Source organism: Micropterus salmoides, unplaced genomic scaffold (genome assembly GCF_014851395.1).
Source record: "Micropterus salmoides isolate LMB-PRFRI ecotype aquatic unplaced genomic scaffold, ASM1485139v1 Ms_hic_scaffold_53, whole genome shotgun sequence".
NCBI classification, from domain to species: Eukaryota; Metazoa; Chordata; class Actinopteri; order Centrarchiformes; family Centrarchidae; genus Micropterus; species Micropterus salmoides.
In genome coordinates, this window is record NW_024044271.1 from 1 (window position 1) to 24,695 (window position 24,695).

General features: G+C 40.6%; 1 protein-coding gene across 1 annotated transcript; it reads left to right on the forward strand.

Annotated features, from left to right (window-relative positions):
* Nucleotides 1–1,995: 1,995 nt before the first annotated feature.
* On the forward strand, nucleotides 1,996–22,670 carry LOC119889548 (tricarboxylate transport protein B, mitochondrial-like). Its single transcript, XM_038700420.1, has 9 exons — nucleotides 1,996–2,284; nucleotides 13,532–13,639; nucleotides 14,886–14,985; nucleotides 18,339–18,477; nucleotides 19,356–19,440; nucleotides 19,609–19,713; nucleotides 19,884–19,999; nucleotides 20,121–20,194; nucleotides 20,652–22,670. Exons 1-9 carry the CDS (start codon nucleotides 2,173–2,175, stop codon nucleotides 20,764–20,766), a joined length of 954 nt encoding a protein of 317 aa, XP_038556348.1. The 5' UTR covers nucleotides 1,996–2,172; the 3' UTR covers nucleotides 20,767–22,670.
* Nucleotides 22,671–24,695: the final 2,025 nt, after the last annotated feature.

Consider the following 24,695-nt stretch of genomic DNA (forward strand, 5'->3'; position numbering starts at 1 on the left):
CCCCCCCTCCCGCCCCCCACTTCTCATTGTTCCACTTGGACATTATAACTGCATCACTGATCTATACAGCATGAAGTCTCCTCCAGCCCTAGAGGATTAACATACCGAAGATTAGTGACACCAACCACTCTGTCCTGTTGCTGTTCCTGTAGACTTTATTAACCATAGAGAGCTTTTTTCTTATTTCCTAGAGATTCCACACTGATGAGGAAAGACTTGTTACTGAGGTAGAGGGGCGGTGTGTCCCCTCCCTGCTACAGCCGTGTATACTTTGAGGAGGGCAAAAAAACAGGCTCATTTGTTCATATTTAATTTCACAACTGCCTCATGCTAAGATAGAAAGACAGTTACTGTGCAATAGTTTTTATTTTATTTTATTTTTTGGTCCTTTCACAACAGGTACAAATTGTTTGCTGTATACAGACGACAGCTTGTTTATGAGGTTACTGTGTGTGTGTGTGTGTGTGTTGTTGGGTGTGTGTGTGTGTGTGTGTGGGGCCTCTAAAGCCTTCGAAGGTTAAGTCGCCAACCAAGAGACACTCATTGAAATTTCCACTCCCGTGCAGCCGCAAACCTTTTGCTTTGTCAGAGCGGTTTGATCTCGTCAGTCGACTTTTCGGACTCAGATACTGGACATCAGGAGTTTCAGGATGATTGTGGAAAAAAAGACGAAAGAAAGGAGGTGAAATAATAAAAAAAAATGCTATATGCTGTAGTCCGTGCATGTGCTGCCAAACTATAAAGCTGCAAACAGGAGCACAATTTCCATGTTACACAATTATATCAAGTATTACTAATGTCGTGTCAAAAACAAAGTGATGTTCCATGAAACTTTCTCACCCAACTAACAGAAACCGATGATGAAGCTCCGACAGACTTGAGATGAAAACACAGGGGAACATTAGCTCACATTCTGGTGCCAGTTGGTTTAAAAAAAAAAAAATCATTATTGTACTGAAAACGGTGTAATTTAAGATATATTGAAATACCTAATAATCCAAGAATTCAAATATTATGGAAAACCATATGTATTGTCTATAATGTGTTGTTTAGTCTTAAAAAGCATAATGATTTTGTAAGAAAAGGACAAAATGCAAAAACAGCAGGTTAATAAATGGCAAAGTCTTGACAAGGCTGCTAGAAGTGGTGACAGTTGAATTTATTTTTACTCCCTGTGCTGTCAGGCAGTCCCTGTATGATACACTGAGCTCTTCCCCACCGTGGTGCCAACTTTGGATTTGTCAAGGCAGGATAAAGAAACCTGAGCTGCACACGTCATGCATACAGAAAGAGGAATAAAGTTTACACACAGTGGTGTTAGTGCATTATTTAAAAAGTCAATCACATCAGGAGAAGGATTTACAAGCTCTCTGAAGGGCTCCGCCTATTGTTGATGGAGCGGGGGTTTTCAGCTGTGGACTACCAGGGCTTTTTCCTTAGTTCCACCCCTTGCAGGACCCAGACTGACTCTTTTGGTAACCAAGCTCCTACGAACCTGATTGATGGTTTCTGACTGTGGGAGCTGCAGCCTCTTTGTTTGGAGAGGGTGCGGTTGGCTGTTTGGACCTATTGCCGCCGCCGCCGCTGCTGGGGGGACGCGTAAAGGGGAACCCGACTTCATTTATCCTCGCTGAGCTGCATTCATGCAAAGACACAGAGGCTGCGCCCCGCCCTTTTGATGTGGAACAAGGGTGGCTGGCCGGACTCCTCTCACCCTGAGCTCATTTAAGCACTAAGTGTCACCACTGACACCTGTCCACCTACAGGTTCGGTGGTGGTTTAAGTTCACTCGCTGTACGGATAAATTGCCAAGTTCCACGCGGCCGCAGGATACGGACACAACACTTTGTCCGCCCCTGCTTACTTCCGGTCTGCTTTGCTCTCTTACGCACTACTGTCGTGACACAGCGTTACCGTGGTTACAAATACAGATATCCGACATTGAACACTCCAACTTTCTTGACAGTCCCAGTATCCGGCCACTGTCACGAGAGACCGGCTGGAGTCTCTCAACGCGTCCGGGATCACCCGCCTCCAGGAGAGCGCACAGCAGTCGTCCATGTGTTGCGCGCTCCACTCCTATTTGAGCAGAATTTGCAAGCTACGTACTTGGAAGTAAATATCATCAGACTACAAGCTCTTGTAGATTTTACTGTGTATTTTCTGGTCATTATGCAGGATAAAGGCACATTTATCAGCCCTATTCCCAGACCGCGATGTCTGGCGGCAGCGGCGCCAGCGGGGAAAGCGAAATTAACTCACCCGGGAAAGGCGATTCTGGCAGGTAAGTTTATTATAATTTGTTGTAGTAGACTATAAAATGTTGCTGGTTATCCGAGTTACAATGAAGTCACAGTTAAACAATATTTGATTATTCGGCGACATGTCAGGTTCACTCTGTAAGTTTGTTTCTGGTGCGGTAACACTAAAATAAATACTAAACAGCAAATCGTTAAAACGACACAAGTTAAAGAAAGCTGCCTGTAGTCAAAAAAGTAAATGAGTAACTAAAAATAACGCATGTTACCAAGTAGACTGCAAAAAGGATTCCCACGCCATACAATAATTTATCTTGGGGGCATTTTGTTGCAGCGATAACAAACGAGGCGTTTCTCTGCTGAATGACGTTTCACTTTATGCTTTGGGAGTTAAAAGGTTGAAGTTAGTTGAGCTTCAAAGAGTGTGTGTGAGCTGCAATATGTTAAGATGGACAACGAACGAGTCACTACATTTTCCACCGACTTTTGCCACTTGCAGTCAAACCGTGCTGACCCCAGTTGTAAAAGAGAAATTGTCTGGAGAGCTCAGTGCCGAAGAAGACCGCAATTTTCTTCCTGTCTTGTCCTGTCACAGTCACATCTTACCTGGTGCACTGATGTGATTTTATCCTTCTAATCTACAGATCACCTCTAGTGCACTTTACATAATGCTGTTCCAGCAGACTGCTGCATGCAGCAGTGTAGAGGACACTCAATACACTTGAGCCATTCAAAACATGTCTCAGTTATGTGGTGATCAGAAGTAAATCAGATGACTGAGAGAATGCAACATAAGATACACCTTTTACTGGTTGATCATATCTCCTGATCTTTAGCAGATTGTTTTTGCTCAGTGGTCATGTGGTCAAGAAGGTTTTTCTGAGCACTTGTCCAGAACTGGGCGGGAATCCATCTCCTGATGAAGATCATGTGATAAGATTGAAAACTCCCTGAACAGCTTCTAAATGGACCTTGTGGTTCTCAGATTTAAATGATGTTCTGTCAGTTTTGGTCTTTTATACTGTGACTGAAGCTACAAGAAAATATAGTACTTTATTCTCTGCTGTTTGTTTTTTTTGTTTTTTTTTTTTAAACTGTTGATCTATTGATTAGATTTGGAATAATGGATTAACCATGTAGTCCATGAAATGTCAAAGTATAAATTGTTTTTAGTTTGATTAGCAACCAAAACCTACAAAATTATTTATTATATATTGATCAGAAACGGAGGAATGAAAGAAAGGCCTGAAATTAAGATTTTTAACTCACCTGCCACTGTGGCAGGTCACCGAAGGTCATTTCTACCAGCCATGATGGCCAGTACGACTATGACGGTAAATCTATGTAGACACTATAGAATTGTAAACACTGTGTCAGTGGTACCTGACATTAGGAATATGGAATATATCACATGACCTTAATACCTGAATATTATCTTAATTTAAGAATTGCTTTTAAAAAAACATTTATTAATGACATTAATGACAACATTTATTATACGACAAACCTCTCTGCCATGGTGGCAGCTGACCTGAAATTGTTACCTGCCACGACCAACATTTACCTTCTATCTGGCAGGTGGCAGGTGCTAAATTTATTCCCGCAATGGAAGGAATTGCACTGAAGCTGTGACCAGCATAGGTTTTATATTTTTCCTTGACAAATGATTAAAATTGTTAATCAATCTTGAACATTTTAATATATATCAATAAATTGACTTATAGGTTCAGCACTTCTTCAGTCAGGCTTGTTTTAGCCATTTCTGTGATCGGTTTATTCCCACAGAGGTTCAGAAACTCCCCCCCCCCCCCCCCCCCCCCCCCCCCACACACCACACACACACACACAACCCTGAACCCTCGACCCTCGACCCCGGGGTTGCTGATCAGGGAGCTGCAGCTCCAGTTGATGAAGAGCCTCTCAGAGCTGCTCCTGTATTAAGGCTACATGCTGGTATTTGGCAGCACTCAGTAGATTTAAGCCTTGTTCTCTGGCAACGGTTACATGCTGAATATTTAACCTTTTTTTTTTTTTAATGAATTCCTTTTGATTGAGGATTAAAAGTTTAAAATTTGATCAATCGATGAATTATTATGGCTGGAAAATGTCAGAAAGCAGTGAAAATGCTCATGGTAACCTTCCACTGCCCAAGGTAACATCTTCAAATTGATTGTTTACCTGGCCAACAGTTAAAATATTTAGAAATATTTATTTACTATCATATTTATAATGAAAAGCATTAAATGTCACATTTGAGAAGCTGAAACCAGCAAATCTTGTGGTTGCTGTGGTTAGCACTGTCGCCTCACAGCAAGAAGGTCGTGGGTTCAAACCCCGGCCTTTCTGTGTGGATTTTGCATGTTCTCCCCGTGTCTGCGTGGGTTCTCTCCGGGTGCTCCGGCTTCCTCCCACCGTCCAAAAACATGCAGGCTAGGTTGATTGGTTACCCTAAATTGTCCTTAGGTGTGAGCGTGAGTGGTTGTTCGTCTATGTGTGGCCCTGCGATGGACTGGCGACCTGTCCAGGGTGTACCCCGCCTTGCGCCCGAAGTCAGCTGGGATTGGCTCCAGCCCCCCCCACGACCCTGTATGCAGGATAAGCGGTTGATGATGGATGGATGGATAAATTTACACTGCCAACATAGCAAGCAACATATACCATTTATGTTAAGGTACTTTTCCTGTACTTTGGAGCTTGTTATCCACTAAGAACTGATATTCACTACCACGACTAACAAAATGGTATATCAAAACAATTCAAATAGCATTATGACATTTAAAAACGTGTAGAGTTAATGATTTTGTGGTAAGAGGAGTGAGAAGAGGAGGAAAAATCTCCTCTAGACTCGCGTCGTCCTGTCAGCCACTGAGAAATGGAAATGTTGCCGTGGTGAGACCTTCCCCATCCCCCATCAGCCCTGTGCAGCCTGAGTGACTGGATATGGCCCAGTGTTACTCCCTCTTCCCCTAGCTGTGTCGTTTAGCTCATCTCAAGCTTGTCTGTCCTGTTTTGCAACAGCAGCACTCTCTCTGTCTTAACTCTGCCCCCCCCCCCCCCCCCCCCCCGACTCCTCCCGGCCTCACTGTCAAGAAACAATTGATCAATTCAATGTATAGATTCAAAGGATTTTTTTGCCAGCATGTGTAGTTTGATGAAAGTACATGTTCAGAGCATCACTGGGATGACTCAGCGGTAGATAAACTGTCACTTTGAGTCTGACCTGAGATATCGTCCATCACAAACCATAACTGATGCTTTACAGCATCAGGATACACATTCTTCTCACTCAGCTATGGCAGTTCATAAATCCAATTGACACCTCTCCCAGTGTGACATGCTAATGCTGTTTTAGATTTATCTGTTATGGTTAGCAGTATGTCTGTGTGGAGAGAGCGAGCCTCATGTACATGCCCGAAGGCTCTAAGTAGACAAAGCAAGAAGTAGAAGGTCAAAGCTTAATGGATTAGAGAGCTCACATAGACAGTGGTTGGGGAGGAAGGGTGCACATGACTGAAGTTAAGACACGGAAAGAGGCAGAGTTTTATCTGTAAAAGGCCTGAAGCAGAGAGAGCAGTCTAAATGGGTCTCTGGTCCTGTTTTGCTGGCTGCTGTGCATTCATACATTTTTTTGTGGCTTTCATGTATGAGCCTTCTGAGCAGAGTCTGAAAAGCAGAGTGGCGGATTTAACACCACAAAATTCAATCTTGATTCCATGATAGATTGGACTTTCCACTGAGACACACGTAGTTTTTCTGTCACTTTTCCTGCTCTCCTTTCCTTCTTTGCCTCTCCTCCGTCTCTCTTCCTCTCTTCAGCCTCAGGGCAGCCAGTTAGGTTTTCTGAGTGGTTGTCTCCTCTCAGGCTCAAAGGGCTCGTCAAACTGTGCGCTTACTCCCCGTTTCCTCACGTCACAGGTGACGCACGCAGTCACCTCCCCTCTGCTGTTCTGGCTCGCAGACCCAAACTACCGGGAGGCAAGATAATAAATCACAGTTCGTTCCACTGTCCACCCCCCAACCAGCCCCCCTGTAACAGCCTGTCAGCTAGATGCTAGATGTTGGTATAATGCAGCCATGGACACAACATGTAGCAGCGTAGAAATTAGTGCTGCAAATTAAAATACAGTAGGCTTATATGTCAGCTAAATATTACATTTTCAGTCTATTTTTCCAATTGCATTTGGGAATGTCTAGGAGATCCATTACAGTAATTACAAATCGCACATACTGAGCATTTTGTTCACTATTTTCTTGAAGTTTTAGATTGATTTCAGCCACTGGTTTTAATTACTTTCTCTAATGTTAAGATATTAACTTGTAGAGACTTAAAACTTGTTTGAGTATATTGATCATAGTTAACATCTAGTTGCTGTAAATTTTTGTCAGTTAAATGATCAAAGCAGGGTAATTCATTTCCAAGTAATTACCTTGTTGGGTTCATAAACACTTTGACGTCTCAGACAGATGGTTGCTCAACAATAAGGCCTCGATTAATTGGCTTGTTACAATGAGCGATGGGGCTATGTAGTTCTGAGGGAAACATCTGTCTCTGTTGCTGCTAAATGTTCCACTATGTTCACAACTAGTCGCTAACTTTTATCGGTCTTCTATGAGTGACCCCTTTCACATACATATAGTTATGTGATGCACTATTGATATAAAAATATTGATTCTAGCCACTTTTATGTTTATCTAATATTTGTTTAGGGTGTTTGAAACTTTGACAGTATAGTTTACACAAAAATCCTTGATGGCATTTAATGCTTGAATCTTAGATGTCAGAGCTTCCTTGAATGTACCAAACAAAGAAGACTTTTCAAATGCTGATAACTGCATGAGCATGTTATAGTGTAACTTGAGCACAATCAGAAAGCAGACTGAATAAACACTCTGAGGATTACAAGCTCATTTCAAACCTTTGCAAGTTGACTTTGATGCTGTAGTAGTAACGTTAACCAATGGCTGATGGGTCGTCAATTAAGGTAGGTAATCAAAAATTATGTAAGTAATGTAAAGCCCACTCGCTTTGTCAATCAACTTTAAAGAGCCTGGCAGCCCTGTCCACAGCTGTACATGTGTGCGTAGTTGTAATGTAAAGCAGTGTACAATCTGCATGCTGCAGGGTTGGAAGTAGTTAAAAAACTTGCCATGTAAAATTAATCAACATCCCTCCTGTAATTAAGCATCAGCGTAGCATTAGGGAGTGTTGTTCAGGACAGCGGAAGCCTAAAAGGCCAGACGTCAGATGAATAATTCTTTTCATGTTTTGCTTGAACATAAACAGAAATATTACGGTTCTATTAATAGGACACCTCATGTTTGAAGTACATCAGTCCTCTGGCTATGTTCTGTTTGGACTGGAGATACGGACATGATAGCATCTTTTTCCTCAGACCGCAGAGAATTTAAAGTGAAAATCTAATAATCCAAATAAAGAACATCTGGTGAATAATAGATAGATTCTGCTGCAAAACTGCTTATTAATTTGCTGGCAGATTCACATACACGCAAGTACAAACACATGTAGATACACATTGTTGACTTGGGTGAGTTTTACTGTCTGAATTGAACGCCGGATGACTCTTAGCTTTAGGTTTCACTGCATCAGTGCTGTAACAAAACATCCACAGCCATTCAACAAGGCATCAGGATAAAAAATTTTTATTTTGAAGTAAAAATTGGGGCTTCTAATATGTTTAGAACCTGCCACACTCAAAGACCACGACAGACTGTCACTACTTCCTAAGTTAAAGGAAGTTTCTTAGTGCTCCAGATGTTTCAGAGGCCTCATTAGAGTCACAGAAGCAGGCAGTACAGGATTTCAGAGACTTCCTCCCTGACAGCTGGCTGCCTGCCTGCCTGCTCACCTGGCTTCCTCTCTGTACTGCAAAAAAAGTGTCTCTGAATTTGTGTTTGCATCTTGCATTCATGAATATTTCTATGAATGAGCACACATACAGAATGTGTTTTAAAAAGTATGCGGAGCTGAAATGTTTACTTGATTAACTGATCACGTCAATCAACAACTACTTTGGTAATGGATTCATTGTTTAAGTAATGTTTACACTATACTTTCAGCTTCTCATTTGTGAAGATTTGACAGTTGAGAAGCTATTTGAAGATGATTGCAGTGAAACCTACAGGCATTCATGGTCCCCAGAGGATGGTCCTGCTCACTTTGGTGATCATTGACTTTTCCACTAGTGCCACCAGTAGAAGCCTTTTTTTGTGGGAAATTTCTCGACAATTATTGGATGGATTGCCAAGAAAATTGATAAAAAATATCCATAGTGCCCAAAGGATAAATCCTAATAACTTTGGTGATCGCCAGCTTTCATCTAGCGCCACCAGCAGGTAATGTGTGACCGTAACAATGCCCCCGTGCACAAAGCCAGGTCCATGAACGCAATGATTTTCCAAGTATGGTATGGAAGTATTGATTGGATCCCAAACCTCAGCACCATCAAACAGCTTTGCGATGAATTTGCTGACTGTGAGCCAGGCCTTATCACCCAGCATCAGTGGCTGACTTCACTAACATTCTTGTGTCTGAATGGGAATAAATCCAGGTTCAACATCTGTGGAAAGCCTTTCCAGAAGAGAGAGGCTGGTATAGCAGCATTTCAGTGCCTTTGGTTCTGGAATGATCTGTTCAAAATTCGCATATAGGTGTGATTATTGCAGGTCAACATGCCTTTGGCCACTATATACAGTGGGTACGGAAAGTATTCAGACCCCTTTAAATTTTTCACTCTTTGTTTCATTGCAGCCATTTTCCAAAAATCAAAAAAGTTCATTTTATTTCTCAGTAATGTACACTCAGCACCCCATCTTGACAGAAAAAAACAGAAATGTAGAAATTGTTGCAAATTTATTAAAAAAGAAAAACTGAAATATCACATGGTCATAAGTATTCAGACCCTTTGCTCAGTATTTAGTAGAAGCACCCTTTTGATCTAATACAGCCATGAGTCGTTTTGGGAAAGATGCAACAAGTTTTTCACATCTGGATTTGGGTATCCTCTGCCATTCCTCCTTGCAGATCCTCTCCAGTTCTGTCAGGTTGGATGGTAAACGTTGGTGGACAGCCATTTTCAGGTCTCTCCAGAGATGCTCAATTGGGTCAGGGCTCTGGCTGGGCCATTCAAGAACAGCCACGGAGTTGTTGTGAAGCCACTCCTTCGTTATTTTAGCGGTGTGCTTAGGGTCATTGTCTTGTTGGAAGGTAAACCTTCGGCCCAGTCTGAGGTCCAGAGCACTCTGGAAAAGGTTTTCGTCCAGGATATCCCTGTACTTGGCCGCATTCATCTTTCCCTCGATTGCAACCAGTCGTCCTGTCCCTGCAGCTGAAAAACACCCCCACAGCATGATGCTGCCACCACCATGCTTCACTGTTGAGACTGTATTGGACAGGTGATGAGCAGTGCATGGTTTTCTCCACACAAACCGCTTAGAATTAAGGCCAAAAAGTTCTATCTTGGTCTCATCAGACCAGAGGATCTTATTTATCACCATCTTCGAGTCCTTCAGGTGTTTTTTAGCAAACTCCATGCAGGCTTTCATGTGTCTTGCACTGAGGAGAGGCTTCCGTCGGGCCACTCTGCCATAAAGCCCCGACTGGTGGATTGCTGCAGTGATGGTTGACTTACTACAACTTTCTCCCATCTCCCGACTGCATCTCTGGAGCTCAGCCACAGTGACCTTTGGGTTCTTCTTTACCTCTCTCACCAAGGCTCTTCTCCCCCGATAGCTCAGTTTGGCCGGACGGCCAGCTCTAGGAAGGGTTCTGGTCGTCCCAAATGTCTTCCATTTGAGGATTATGGAGGCCACTGTGCTCTTAGGAACCTTAAGTGCAGCAGAAATTTTTTTGTAACCTTGGCCAGATCTGTGCCTTGCCACAATTCTGTCTCTGAGCTCTTCAGGCAGTTCCTTTGACCTCATGATTCTCATTTGCTCTGACATGCACTGTGAGCTGTAAGGTCTTATATAGACAGGTGTGTGGCTTTCCTAATCAAGTCCAATCAGTATAATCAAACACAGCTGGACTCAAATGAAGTTGTAGAACCATCTCAAGGATGATCAGAAGAAATAGACAGCACCTGAGTTAAATATGAGTGTCACGGCAAAGGGTCTGAATACTTATGACCATGTGATATTTCAGTTTTTCTTTTTTAATAAATTTGCAAAAATTTCTACATTTCTGTTTTTTTCTGTCAAGATGGGGTGCTGAGTGTACATTACTGAGAAATAAAATGAACTTTTTTGATTTTTGGAAAATGGCTGCAATGAAACAAAGAGTGAAAAATTTAAAGGGGTCTGAATACTTTCCGTACCCACTGTAAGTCGTTTGGCAGAAATATGAGCTGGGGCCAAGCTGTGAAGTCTGAATGGTGTTGATTAAATTAATAATTGACCTTGTCTGAGCAAGGTGTTTCAGTTTATCAGTATATGAAGTCCATGTTTAATTTATTTAAACGGCTGCGTGGCTTTTAAGTTTCAATTCTCTAAGAGTCATAGAAGCAGATTTGTATCAGGTACTACCTGTTTTTCACCACCTCTGGTTTCTGAATATCACTCCATTTCCATTTCTTTTTGCGTTATAGTAAGTGTCAGAGATCTATGTGGATGCATTGATTTTATGACACTGTGGAGATGAGCAGCCTGGGCATGAGGAGAGAGGAAGCAAGGTGCCGCTGAGAGAAAAATTAACAACAGGAGAGGAGAGCGAGCCTGTGAAGATCAAGATTAATGGCCATTTTGCTCATGTAATCCATGTTTGGCAGCTACACAGGAGTCATTAAGGGTGTCACCTATAAGTGTGTGTGTTTTGGATGTAGGCTGCGAAATGGTCTGGAACTAGTCTACTAAAATGACTTCTCCTCCATAGGCACTGTGTGTCTGATGAGGATTGATCATGTGTGCTGTTGCATGTATCTGTTGCTGGGTCGTTGCTGGTTGGTTTTCTCATGCAGTGCTGTCTTGGCAGAAAACCGATGAATGAGCTTTACGGTTTCTTCTTTCCCAAGACACACTGACCCACTGATCCCAAGTCAGGACGGCTGGAATGGAGCATGGTAAAGCTCATGCAATTTCTGTCTCAGCTGGCTAACATTTACTTACCACTCCACCAGGATTAGAAGAATTACAGCTCACTGGCCTGGTGATTAAAGTTTCTGTGTGTGTGTGTGAGAGAGAGATCACATGAATGTTATGATTCAGCTTAGTCATGCTCACAGTTTTTATGAAATGTGCTGATCAGGTGAATCAATGACAATGATAAACACTTAATTATTGTGTCAGTCATCACAGCTTTATCTCAATGACGTGCTGATATTGACTGAAATACTCGACTCATAAGCTACAAAATCATGTTCATCATATTGAATAAAATAAATTGCTGTATAATGTTTTGGCTGACCAAAATAAAATACAATACTACAGTTGTCCAGAAAAATACATTCTCAGGTATTTAAAAAATTATGCTGTGACACATTTTGGTGTAAATTTTAACATATCATTGATTTACATGTCAAAATGTGTTCCCAATATAATTATATGGAGAGATAAATGGGTACATTAGATAATTGTGCAGCCTTAAGTAAAAGCTATTTTCCCTTATTGATTTACTTTATTAAATCAGGCCCACTCAAATAAAAGGAGATGTAGATAAAGAGATGATTCAGAGGCTTTTTTGGGTATTTAGTTTGCTCTGCAATGTCAACTGCTCATAGTCCTGAAATGTATTTCCAGGGTTAAATATATGTTTTTATCTTTAGTGGAGGCTCTGCTTGTAGGTGACACAGTGATAAAGGTCGTGTTGGCAGCAGTGACATGTGAGGCGTGCCAAACTGCAGAGCTAAATGACAAGTAAGCATGTTTATAAGTGAAAGAACAGAGTTAGGGTTAGCGGAGATTCAACCTTCAAGACTTATAATGGAATCAGGTGGAAAAATCTCATTCTTGTGTTAAGAAAATAAGACTTTAGGACTCAATAATCTAATAAATCCCTTGGTTAAAGCTCTTAAAGTGTGGGATTTGAACATTTCTGACTTTGGACACAGTAAACACCCCACAGATCAAACACTGAGAGAGTGGGAACAAAGTGCAAACATAGACTGCACCAATCTTCAACTGGATTGTCTAATTTTTCTACATACAAAAATGTGAACAATTTGAAGGATACTATAATAATACTTAAAATATATTTAAGATGGACAGTTTAACATTCTAGGTTGTGAAGATAGGCTTCTGAGCATCCAAGGTAAAAGTTTTTTTTCAGTAAATCTTACATATTACATATTAACATCTGATCACAACTGGTAATTCCCAGAAACAGACAAACACAACCACTTCCTGTTTAAACCACATCTTGACATTTCATGCGAAAGACAGACATTTACGTGTTTTGCTTCCCATTCGTTGGTTTATTGTGGTCTCTGTTTCCTAACTTGGCACAAATACTGTACAGTAAAATGCTTCTCATAATTAACCGGATGAAGTATTTTAGTTTGTGAATTTATTTTATTTGGGGTGGGGGCATGGTTCTGTGTAACTCTGTGATGTGTGTGTTTCTCCCTTGCACAGTGTAACTGTGCGTGTCTGTGTCATTGACTTAATGGAGGGTCTTGGCCTGGGTAATGGATCCCCTCCCTGCAGGCTGAGCGGATAATTTAATTAATGTCAGCCCTCTCTCCATCCTCCCCTCCTTCCCTCGTGACTCATCCGTGTTGTGCATTAGCCTCGCTTTTGGACACTTGTCCTCATCTACTGAACTCATCAACTGTAGTCACTCACACGTTCATTTGTTCATTTAATTTCTTTCTTTCTGTTTATTTTCTTCTCTGCAATCATACACTAAAGATATGGTACAGAATATTTGAGAGGCAGCTAAATTCAACTTTCTCTTGTGTTGAATTTCTGTTCATTCCTCTCATACAGCACAGTCGCTGTGTAGTTTAACCATAGCAGAAACAGTTGATTTATCTTTGTGCGGCTTGTTACTCTTCCTTCCTTGGCAGCAGTGCTTTTAATGTTTATGGAGAGAAAGCCATTTGTGGTGTCATTGTAATGATCCATGATGTAATGGCACCTCCTTGCACTTCATAAGGGCGACTGGGCACTGAATCAGGCTTTGGTTAGGCTGCAGCAAGGCAGACATGGTATGCAGAATGTTAACAAAGCTGCCTGACCAGAAAGAAAATGTTTAATTTTCCTTAAACATTTCCTTTTTGATCAGTTCCAGGTTAATTTATGCCTTTGCTTGTGTTTTTCAGGTGGAATTGCAGGGGGCATAGAGATCTGCATCACCTTCCCCACCGAGTATGTCAAGACTCAGCTGCAACTGGATGAGAAGGCCAATCCACCCAAATACAGAGGAATAGGTGAGTATCATGTGTGTGAGAAAATGTGAGAAAAACAGTGGACCTTAACCTAATTTAATATCAAATATTTGCCAGTTCAAACACCCAGCAATGATATAAAACAATATCCTTTTCAGTTGATTGTTCTTCTTTAAATTTAATAAAATCTAACTTGTAGTAGTGTTGTCTGAACAAAAATCGGCATAAGTCGAGGAGAAACCAAAAAGCTCTGTTTTTGCTGAAAGAAGTTCAGTTCAGATTTTTTATTTTTTTTTCCAACAAGAGGAACTTTTTTTCAGTGAGACAGCATTAAAAACATGAATAGACACAGTAAAATCACAATAAAACAACAAGACAATTGAAGACAAAATACATACATGTATTCCTCTGTCTGTCTCTATATTCTGTTCGTCATTCTATCTCTCTGCCTCTCTCAGGAGCTCATTATCTAATTACCCATCATCCCCAGGTACATTAGGAAATCTGGCAGGCTGTCACTGTGCTTGTTTTTATGACTTAGAACAGACCACTGCACACATGCACACTCCCCATCCACGCATACCAGCGTACACACACACACCCAGGATGTGTTAATGTTGGCTAGAGCTCTGAGGAACGCAGACCATGCTAATGAGCGCTCAAGACAGCTGTTGCTTTTTCAGCTCAGTTGTGCATTTGGCTGGATAGCAGAACACGGATTACTGGTCTCCAAGAGTAAGTTAAGAAAAACACCAAGTTTCGGGAAATTAGTATTCTCCCTTTTGTGATGTTGATGAACCAAAAGTGAAAGACAAATTGTTCTGGTTTATATGTTTTTTCTTTAAGGGTCATTCAATTCTGAATGACACAGGGCAAATAAATAAATGAATGCCAGTTTTAAATTGCATACTTGGCACACTGCCTTTGTCTTGTCCTCACTGAACTGAAAGGGCTCCCACACAGCTGAAGACTGCGGCATTTTGTCTTCTCTTCGAGGTGAACTGTGGTGTGATGTTCAGGTTCATGTCAACTCCCTGAATATTCGAATGACAAAATTGAGAATTGAGTCCCTACCCAATGAAGGAATAGTCGAATATTCGGGTCAAGCCCTAGTTGCTACTATGGTGGCTGAGTTATTATCAAAAGGGTTAGTTTACTCAAATCACAAAAACATATTTCTACAGAAGAAATTGTCCAAAGTGAGTATTGTTTTTGTAATTCACTGAATGTGAAAGGACTGTGCAGTCAATTCTGTAATATACGTTTGTGTGTCTGTGTCTTCCTCCAGGTGACTGTGTGAAACAGACGGTACAGGGTCACGGTGTCAAAGGACTGTACAGAGGACTGAGCTCATTACTGTATGGATCCATACCCAAATCTGCAGTCAGGTAAGTACAATTCTGAAATATACTTATTATTAAGTATATGAAGACTAATACATTTACTCTAGCACAGGTAAAAGTTGTCATTAATCCATGATGTTTGACCTTTTAAAATAAATAGTAACAGCAGAGCTGACGCTCACTTCTCAATTAGACTGTCTATATATTGTGGTAAAATTGTCATTTCTTAAAGTCTATTTTGTTGCTTTAAATTTTTGTCACTTTAAATTTTCTAAGAAAAATGTAATCTGATGTAAATACAAAAGGTAGAGTGTGTGTGCAGCAAAGGCTGGATAAAATGGATAAAACACTTTTAGTTGAGACGTGATCTTCTACCTGAAACCACTAACTCACACATTCCAATTATTCTAGTCTATTACCCACAATGCAAGCCATAAATGCCACACTAGCCTTCAGTATAATTACCTTATTCTTTCACAGCAGTGACATTTATCTCCAGACATTACAGTGCATGTGCGCACACACGTACACATACGCGCTGCATAAAACTAAGACGCTTTTACTGTCACAGTTTCATTCTTTCATTCCTTCCCTCCTCTTTCTCTCTCTCTCTGTGTGTGTGTGTGTGTGTGTGTGTGTGTGTGTGTGTGTGTGTGTGTGTGTGTGTGTGTGTGTGTGTGTGTGTGTGTGTGTGTGTGTGTGTGTGTGTGTGTGTGTGTGTGTGTGTGTGATGCTGGAGGGTAGAGCCTGTCTGTACGATGGAGAGACAGGCCCAGCCAGGCGAGGCAAAGATGCCACTCAAACTCAGGGCATGGTCTCAATAGGAGCACAGAGAGGGAGGCTTGTGTCTCTGTCAATGGATGTGTGTATGTTTATGTACAGTGTTTGTGTGTACACATATAAGTGTGTCAGTCAGCATCCTTTCCAGAGGGAGTTTGAATGGTTTTGTTTCTGTGAGTTTTCTCTGAGGAAATATGGCATGGAGAGGACAGAGGTTTTAGGCCATGTTCTCTTTCTGCTGTTGTCTTCAGAACACAATGTATATTTAAAATGTGTGCAAGTTATAGACATTTTGATTCTGTTCATTTTTTAGCCCTTTTTAGCTTGAGACCCCTTAAAAGGAAGCTCTATCTGCTCATGACACGTCTGTAGAGTTTTCATATGTCTTTGGGTATGTGCTGTTCAGACAATGTGGATTATTTTTCTTTGTCTTATTTGAATACTAGAGGTGAAACTATTCAGTAATTTACAAGAACAAGCAAAGATCACAGGCAAACAACATTTTACGTAGCAGAAATATGTTTATTTCTGTTTTCCCATATTGTTAATCACCATCACCGAGGAGAGACAAAGCTGTTGAAATGGGAACAGTTAGATTGATTAGTGTTGGATCAGTGGATAAGACGTATGCCTTTGGTGCGAGAGACCTGGGTTCAATTCCCCTCTGTGACACATCCACCAATGTGTCCCTGAGCAAGACACTTAACCTCTAGTTGCTCCAGATGTGTGCGACCTCTGACATATATAGCAATTGTAAGTCGCTTTGGAGTAAAGGGATTAGCTAAATGTGTAAATGTAATGATTTATGGAGAATAGCTTGGCACTTTTCCATTGACCACCGCTAATCATTTGTTCAATCCATTCTTTTCTTTTCCTCCCCCTTCCTATCACTCCTTTGCCTCACTGCCCTTCTTATTCCTCAGTCCCATTAACTGATTGCCTGTGCACCATCATGCGCCACACAGTCTACTGAGGGGTTGTCAGGGAGGTGAGAGAGGGACAGACAGGAGAGCCTTTGACCTTTTCCTCACCTTAGCCCCTCATCCATATTTACATCCCACTCCCTTGTCTACCCAGCTTGCTTTCTTTCTTTCTTTCTTTTGTATTTCCTCTCCCGTTGACTCTTCTGTCTTCTTCTTCTTCAACTCCTCTTCTCATCAGCAGAAATGACCTTGTAGAAAGTCCCACTAATGAAGATTGGGCAGCACTCTGCTGTCCGGACTGACTCATCTCCGACTGTGGATGTCGGCCAAAACCTGATGTGTCTTATTCCAGCTGTAAGGTTTAGTCTACTTGTTAAATGGATAGGGGGGTTAGAGAGTAAATTGGCACAGGAACAGGCCGGACAATGGCATTTTTCTCTCCAGCAGCTTTTAATGAATAGCATTTGTTTCACAAGGTTAGTTATTAAGTGCACTGCCATCTCCGTGCAGTCGAAGCAAGCTTTAGGGAAGTACAGTTTTTATTTTCTCCAAAGCTAAAAACCTGTTTGTAGTCAGCAAGTGGTGTGCATAAAGAGAGACACATGGATTTATTTTTATGTGTTTGTTCCCGCTTGAAAGTGGGAGGCGGTTAATTGTGTGGAACTCAAACTAAATCTTTGTGAGGAGTGAGACAGAGAAAAAGATGTGGAAGGTTAATGAGCTGCGGAAAATCGTCAGTGATAGAAAGGCAGATGGAAAAAACTACAATCGCAATTGTCTAGTATAAGAGATGAATTCTATTAGACCCATGACGACGGCAGGTAAATGGTTCAAGCAGACTGAGAGGAAAACAAAGCATTCATCAAGACCAAGTGTCTGTCCTCCCCCGCCCATTTTCTGAATGTACCGGGCAGCATCCTGCCGTCACCACAATTCAATTCCATCTATAAATAACCTTTCTTGTAAAGGACTCGCTGGCACAACATTTTCTGATGGCAGAGATACGCAAACCACACTTCTATTGCAGCTGTTGCTGGTCACTCGTTGGTTACTGAGACACTACAGTTTTATTGGTGCATCTTTAATGAGGATGCTGGCAGGACAATAAAGTAAAAATTTTAAGCACATTCTGCACTTTCAGTAGTTCGTCTTGCTTTTATTTGTACTCCGTGATTAACGGAGTTGAAACGTCCTCCTCTAGTATCTGATTTCTGCTGATGAGGAGCACCATAATTATCTTTCTATCTGTGGCCTTTGTTCTTAAGCTATAGTTGTGGTGGTAATGTCTTAATACAAGGAATCTCATTATCTTTGACTGCGGTATTGTCATCTATTTATTTTTTACTTTAGCCTTTTACTGGAAGAGGATCTTGGGTGATTCAAACTGCATTAATCAGATTGCAGAATGGCTTAATTTTTTGGCCTCAAAGGAGTGAAAAGCAAAGGGACAACCACAACAAACAAACATGCAACTTCCTGCCTGCCATGTTAAAAATTTAGATTCTCTGACCAAGTTGTGTAGTTGAATACATATAGTACTTATCTTAACATGTCACACAGACCTGTTTTGCAGACATGTACTGTTTAAAGGTCATCCACTTTTAGTAATAAAATAATTTTAAATACTTGTCTTGCAGCAGTCTTCCTTTCCTGTGCAAATTTCTCCCTTAATTCCCTGCTGACTCTGTTCCTCAGGTTTGGGGTGTTCGAGTTCCTCAGCAATCGTGCAAAGGATGAGTCCGGTCGACTGGACAGCACCAGAGGCCTGCTGTGTGGGCTTGGAGCCGGGGTGATGGAGGCTGTTTTGGTGGTCTGTCCCATGGAAACTGTCAAAGTATGTTACCGACTGATCTGTGGTCAGGTTTCTGATTTGATTTGTTTGATTTTTCAGTGTCATGCACACAAGGTGCGTAATATTTGTATATAAGCATATTCTCTAGGAAGATATATGAAATTTGATCCACAAAATAAGCACATTGCTTATTTACATATAACATCTGTCACATTTGTGTTTTACTAAAACAAATCAGGACATTCATAACCACCTAAACAAAATTATTTATTATTATGTTATTATAATCATTAACATTACGACTGTTACCATTAACACTACTATAAATATCTGTACCATTTTTCATTTAGTCTATAGCAACATCACCTTCACTGTCTGTACCTCTGTGTGTATATTGTGTAGGCTGCCTCCCCTCTCTCTCTCTCTCTCTCACACACACACACACACACACACACACACACACACACACACACACCCCCCCCCCCCCCAACCGGTCGAGGCAGATGACCGCCCACCCTGAGCCATGGTTCTGCTCGAGGTTTCTGCCTCTTAAAAGGATGTTTTTCCTTGCCTCTGTCGCCTAGTGCTTGCTCTTGGTGGGAACTGTTGGGCTTCTGTAAATAGCATCATAGAGTACGGTCTAGACCTGCTCTTTTATGAAAAGCGCTGTGAGATAACTGTAAAAACAGCTGCAAAAACACAGTGATATGAAGCACTCTTCTTAGCTAATTGTACTTTCAGTAAAGTAGTTCGATATAGCGCATTTAGTGAACTCATTTGAAAGTCTACTTGAAAGAGGGCCCGACTAAACATTTGTGCAGTTTTCACCATTTTGTGGCTTCCTTCCCTTTAATAGTAAAGCAACATTTTCTATTTTGGGTGATGATCAACTTGTTCCTTTTTTGTTTTAATCTCCCAAGGTTAAATTCATTCATGACCAGACTTCAGCCAACCCCAAATACAAGGGCTTTTTCCATGGAGTAAGACACATCATCAAGGCAGAAGGTAAAGACCAGCTTCAATGCATGTCATTCACCTGACATCTACTGGTCAGCCAGGGTAATGCAGCTGAAAACATCCTCTTAATTAAAAAAGTGAAGCATCCAGTCATGATGTTGTTTACTAAATGTAAGAGGATCATAATAAATGTGGCTACTTATTATACCTTAACAGGATTAAAAGGGACATACCAGGGTCTCACTGCCACAGTTCTTAAACAAGGCTCCAACCAAGCTATTCGATTCTTTGTGATGACCTATCTCAAGAACTGGTACAAAGGTCAGTGTGCATAAGGCTGTATGTATTTGTCTGTATAGTGTTCATATGGAGTTGGGACATATCTGTTGTCTGAGGTCTTACCAGCTAGATACCCTGTTCAGTTGTTCAGTAACAGGACTAAAATTAAAGGCTTTACTGTTATTGACTCCTCTGTTATGTCCTTGTACTAGGCGATAACCCCAATAAAGCTATTAATCCCTTGGTGACTGGAACCTTTGGAGCCATAGCTGGAGCAGCCAGTGTCTTTGGAAACACCCCACTAGATGTCATCAAGACAAGGATGCAGGTACATAATATGGTGGCCGTTGTAAAGCGCAGGTGTTTCTATGTTTTAGTAAAACTTGTCAAGTTGTTGCCACCTACTGACATTGATTAGAAATAACAATGCCTTTCTGGTCTTTCCAAAGGGTCTGGAAGCCCACAAATATAAAAGCACACTGGACTGTGCCTTAAAGATTCTGAGAAATGAGGGATTGGCAGCGTGAGTACACCTCCACTTTGTTTTAGTTTAGTTTTGGATTAAATTGTTAGTCTCACAGCAGGCTTTTATTTTTTTTTATCCCCTGTTATCACAGCAAGCCTCAACTGAACTCGGTATGTTGTTACTAGTACATGGGGAAACACCTGTATGTTTTAGTTCAACCCCAGTCTACATTATCAAAATATATAAATACTACCTCCAGAAACCTAATGATTTGGCCTAAAGTTTTTTATTCTACTTTAATCTGTATGAAGATGATTTTTAAGAATACTTTCAATTAACTTTTTTTAACTTTTGAGTTATTTATGGATCTACAAAGGACACAAATCCAGGGGATAACATGTTATAGTGAGAACCCTTATTTCCAACATTTTAAAGTTAGACATAAACCATTAAACATAAAATGTGCCTTTCTGATATTTTATATTTACCCCACCATCTTTGTGTCTATCTGTAGTTTCTATAAAGGGACAGTTCCTCGGCTCGGCCGTGTGTGTCTGGATGTGGCCATAGTTTTCATTATCTATGAGGAGGTTGTGAAGGTCCTGAATACTGCCTGGAAGACGGATTGAGCTGCTGGATGTATAGAGAGGCATCCTGCTTCCCAGGCATCAGACACAGATCTGAGTTTCACAGACCTCTTCAGTATCATAAAACCAGCTGCAGACGAGATGAGACGGAGAGAGCTGAACTTAGATCAGTGTCATATGCTACCCAGGAAGCTAAAGAGCTCAGACAGGAGCTGCAGAGAACAATCAAAGCCTGAAATGTTGCTCAGTGTCGCCCACATCTGGACAACTAGAGTGTATGCAGCTCAGCATCAAGACACCTGACAAGACCAAGGGTCAATTTCACAAAATGTGATTATAAAGATAGCCAAATAATTGTGAAAAAAAGATGCTTGATCCTAGAAATATGTCTGTTTCAAAATGTGAAACAAAACCTGAATATTTTAACAACATGATTCCTTTAAACATGTTGACGACTGCTTATACACAAAATGTTTGCATAAAGTTATCTGGTTTATAGTCATTCACAGCTCTCAGACTGCAGCTGGTTGCAGTTTACATTCACACAAACTACAGTAACTTCCAAAACTAAGCCTTTATGAGAATTATTTTACATTTGTAATATGCTAATTATTTTTTATACAATGCAGATTCAAATTTAGTTCAGCGTTATAGTTTCTCTGTAAAGTGTGATATTTTATTTCTGTGCCAAATGCAAAACCTGTTATTCTATGAAAGTGTGTTCAGCATAAGAACATGCAAAAGTACCCTAATATTGAGCAAATATTATGACTCATATTGTACTTTATAGATGTATGTGTTGAATATCTAGATGGTTGAGAGACTATTTGCTGTTTACTTGTGACACTTGTGTCAAGTTCTTTCCTGTAATCAGATGTTTTATTGCTGTATTTCACTGTGAGTCTAAATGACCCAATGACACTGACAAAGTAACCTCAGACCTCTTTTTCCCCTTCAGTGGAAGTATTACTGTTCATCAGGCCATACCCTTATACCGGGTTCCTACCACTGGATGGCTATTTGTCTTGTGTTTACATTAGGAGCAGATTTCAGTCTCTGTGATTCTCCCATCTACATATGTTCACTCCAACTGATGAATGATCCCCAACCTGGGGTCCAGGACCCCTCCAACAGGTCACAAGATAAAGCTGACGGGTCACGAGATAATTAATTGGGACGGAAAGAAGAAAAATGATCTTCTGCTAAACACATTTATGTTAATTGTTTCAAGAAATCTCAATTTGTAGACACAAAATGTGCCCTGTGATAAGGGGTTGCAAGTAGGCACTGCTTCTTTTATTATAAAGAGGTCACCCACCAAAAAGTCTGGGAGTCACAATCTCTTGAAATCCATTTCCAGTGTAGTTCTGTTTCGGTGCCATGTTTCATTCAGGGTTTGTCTTTACTTCTCACTCATGTGCCTTTTGCTGTTGTGCTTGTTGCGAAATGCTACTTGAGAAATGTTCTAATCTATTATGAACCTATTAAACTCTTTAAGCAACTCTTTAAGAGATCTCTGTGGTCCAGGCACATTTTATTTTTATAATAACAAATGAGTACAAGAACTGCTCGTCATCCTTGTGTTGTCACTGATGGCATAACGGTCATAATCTATATCTGTATTTATGTCATCATCTATATCTAATACTGTAATAACTATTAAAGTATTACAGATGGATTATATTTATCTATTTCTGAAATAATGTTCATATTTTGTTTTTGTATTTTTCTCTGTGGCCAAACCAAATGTTTGTGTTCCCTACTGCCAAATAGCCAGGAGAACGTGTTAATGTTATAGCACATCAATGTATACATGACTGTGTGTGTAGGCTATGTGGTTCTGTATGAAACTTGTGCAATAAACAATGTCCCCTCCTTTTGTCTGTGCTTAAAGTCTTTGTTGTTGGGGGATTTCAGAACTCATTAAAACAAGCATCTGAAAACTTGAAAGCAGACTGGTTGTTTTTTTTTATCCTCCCTCTCCCGTTTGTCTGTTGTTCTGCCCTTTTGGTTACAACAGATCATGTTGAGACAAACCATGGGGGGCAGGTAGGGGAGAAATCGAACAGGGAACACATTGTTCCAGTTTTGGCTGATGCTCATGTAGGGTGATTGAACTATCCATCTCTCTCCAGTCTTTCTCTCTCTCTCTCACTCACACACACACACACACACACACACGTCAAATCCCTGGTGCCCCAGTATTTGTTGTGAGAAGGAATGCACAGCTCTTTGCAGAAGGTGGGAGTGAGGACAACATGCAGTGGACATTGTTGGCTTATGTATGTGTCAGTGGTAGAAGAAGTACTCAGATCCTTTACTTAAGTGAAAGTACTTATACCACACTGTGACAATAATCCACTTCCAGTACAAGTATAAACTTTTGGGCAGTTTAACCTATGGCAATGCATCATATTCTATAAGATCATCACGTGTGTAGTGTCACTGTTATGTACCATGTATTTCTAAAAAGTAACTTTTCATGAGCTCAGAACAACAGCCCTGTTTTCAGCTTTGTGACGATACATTTACCAGCTAATTTCTTTTTTTTTAGTTTAAGAAGTAGAAGAATATAGCACTTCATTATTCAGTTAATCAGAAAAAATCGAATTCAAAATCACTTAATTTGAAATTACATTGTTTTCACTAGACAGGAAGAAAAAAAAAATATTGAGACACAAATACAGTACATGCCAAAAGATCTTGAACAGTAGGTGGAGATGTTGCCAGAGCCTCAAACACATGTGTGAATCTCTCAAAAACAATAGACTGTATATGCTCAACGACCCCCCCCCTCCCCCCCAGTGATGAGAGAAGCCTTCCCTCTCTTCATATCTGTACAATAGGGCTTTATGAGAACCTTCATAACATTATCACTCCCTCCGCCCCTTTTTTTCTGCTGCTGGAGAAAGGATTGGTCCCAAATTGCCTAAAAATCTCTCACCATCTTCACAGATATTAACTCAGATCATATTTGAACTCTGTTATGGCAGAAAATTGTTTCCTCTTACATTTAATCTTTTATGGTTGCTTTTATTATTACTATTATTATTGCTATTATTGTATATATCTATATAACCTTTTCTTCTGATTATACTCTTTATTAGTCTGTTCACATATGTAGGGTTTAGGTGAGGATCTCTGTTCCCCAAAACATAGAAACGTAGACTGTGTAAATGATTGTGCATCCCTTTGCTCGGGGCCGGATGCCCGAAGCTGCCCCAGGCAGCAGGTCTCTGGGCCAGCTGTATATGTGTTGTAGTACTTCTCTGTTTATTCTCTTTTATTAATAAATTCTTCAAAGACAACGATTTGTTGTAACTCAATTATTTGCTCAATATTTCAACAACAATATACAATTTTCAGGACAAACTCCAGAGATGAAATGTTAACTTTCCCCATTTTTCTGAGAGGAGTCCAGTAGTGGCTTTATAGCTCCACTAACTACAAATACTAAGAGGTGGAAATTAATGATGTACATTTAATGAAGAGTTCATGCTTTTCTCCCACTTCCTTTTATAGATGGAAACACTTATACTCTATATCAGTGGTTCCTGACCTTTTGCTTTGAGACCCCTTAAGTTGAAGCAGTGTCTCCTTGTTACCTCACATCATAGGTCATGGTCTTAATGTGGAGGTGAGTTAAACAAATACTTTCCCCTCCTATTTGAAGAATTGTTACTGTTTAAAATGTCCAGTATTTCACAAGTAAAAAGCAAATCATGTGTTTGCGTAACAGAAACATATATTTTCTTTCTCATACTCTTAACCCCTTAGATTTAGTCTGGGACCATGGGGGATCTGGGCCCCCAGGTTGGGGGAACCACAGCTCTGTCATATCCCATTATCTCATGGTTGTTGTTAGTGATATTGCAGAGTAAGGTTCAACTTGTGAGCTCATGTTAAAGTTTAAATAACCAACAGACCTCTAAACAGCAACCAGACCAACTAATCTTCATACTTAAAAGAGA

Coding starts and splice junctions, on each gene's coding strand:
- LOC119889548 (XM_038700420.1), top strand. CDS start 2,173: ATGCAGGATAAAGGCACATTTATCAGCCCTATTCCCAGACCGCGATGT. Junction 13,640..14,885: donor ACCCAAATACAGAGGAATAG/GTGAGTATCATG, acceptor GTCTTCCTCCAG/GTGACTGTGTGAAACAGACG. Junction 19,441..19,608: donor ACACATCATCAAGGCAGAAG/GTAAAGACCAGC, acceptor ATACCTTAACAG/GATTAAAAGGGACATACCAG.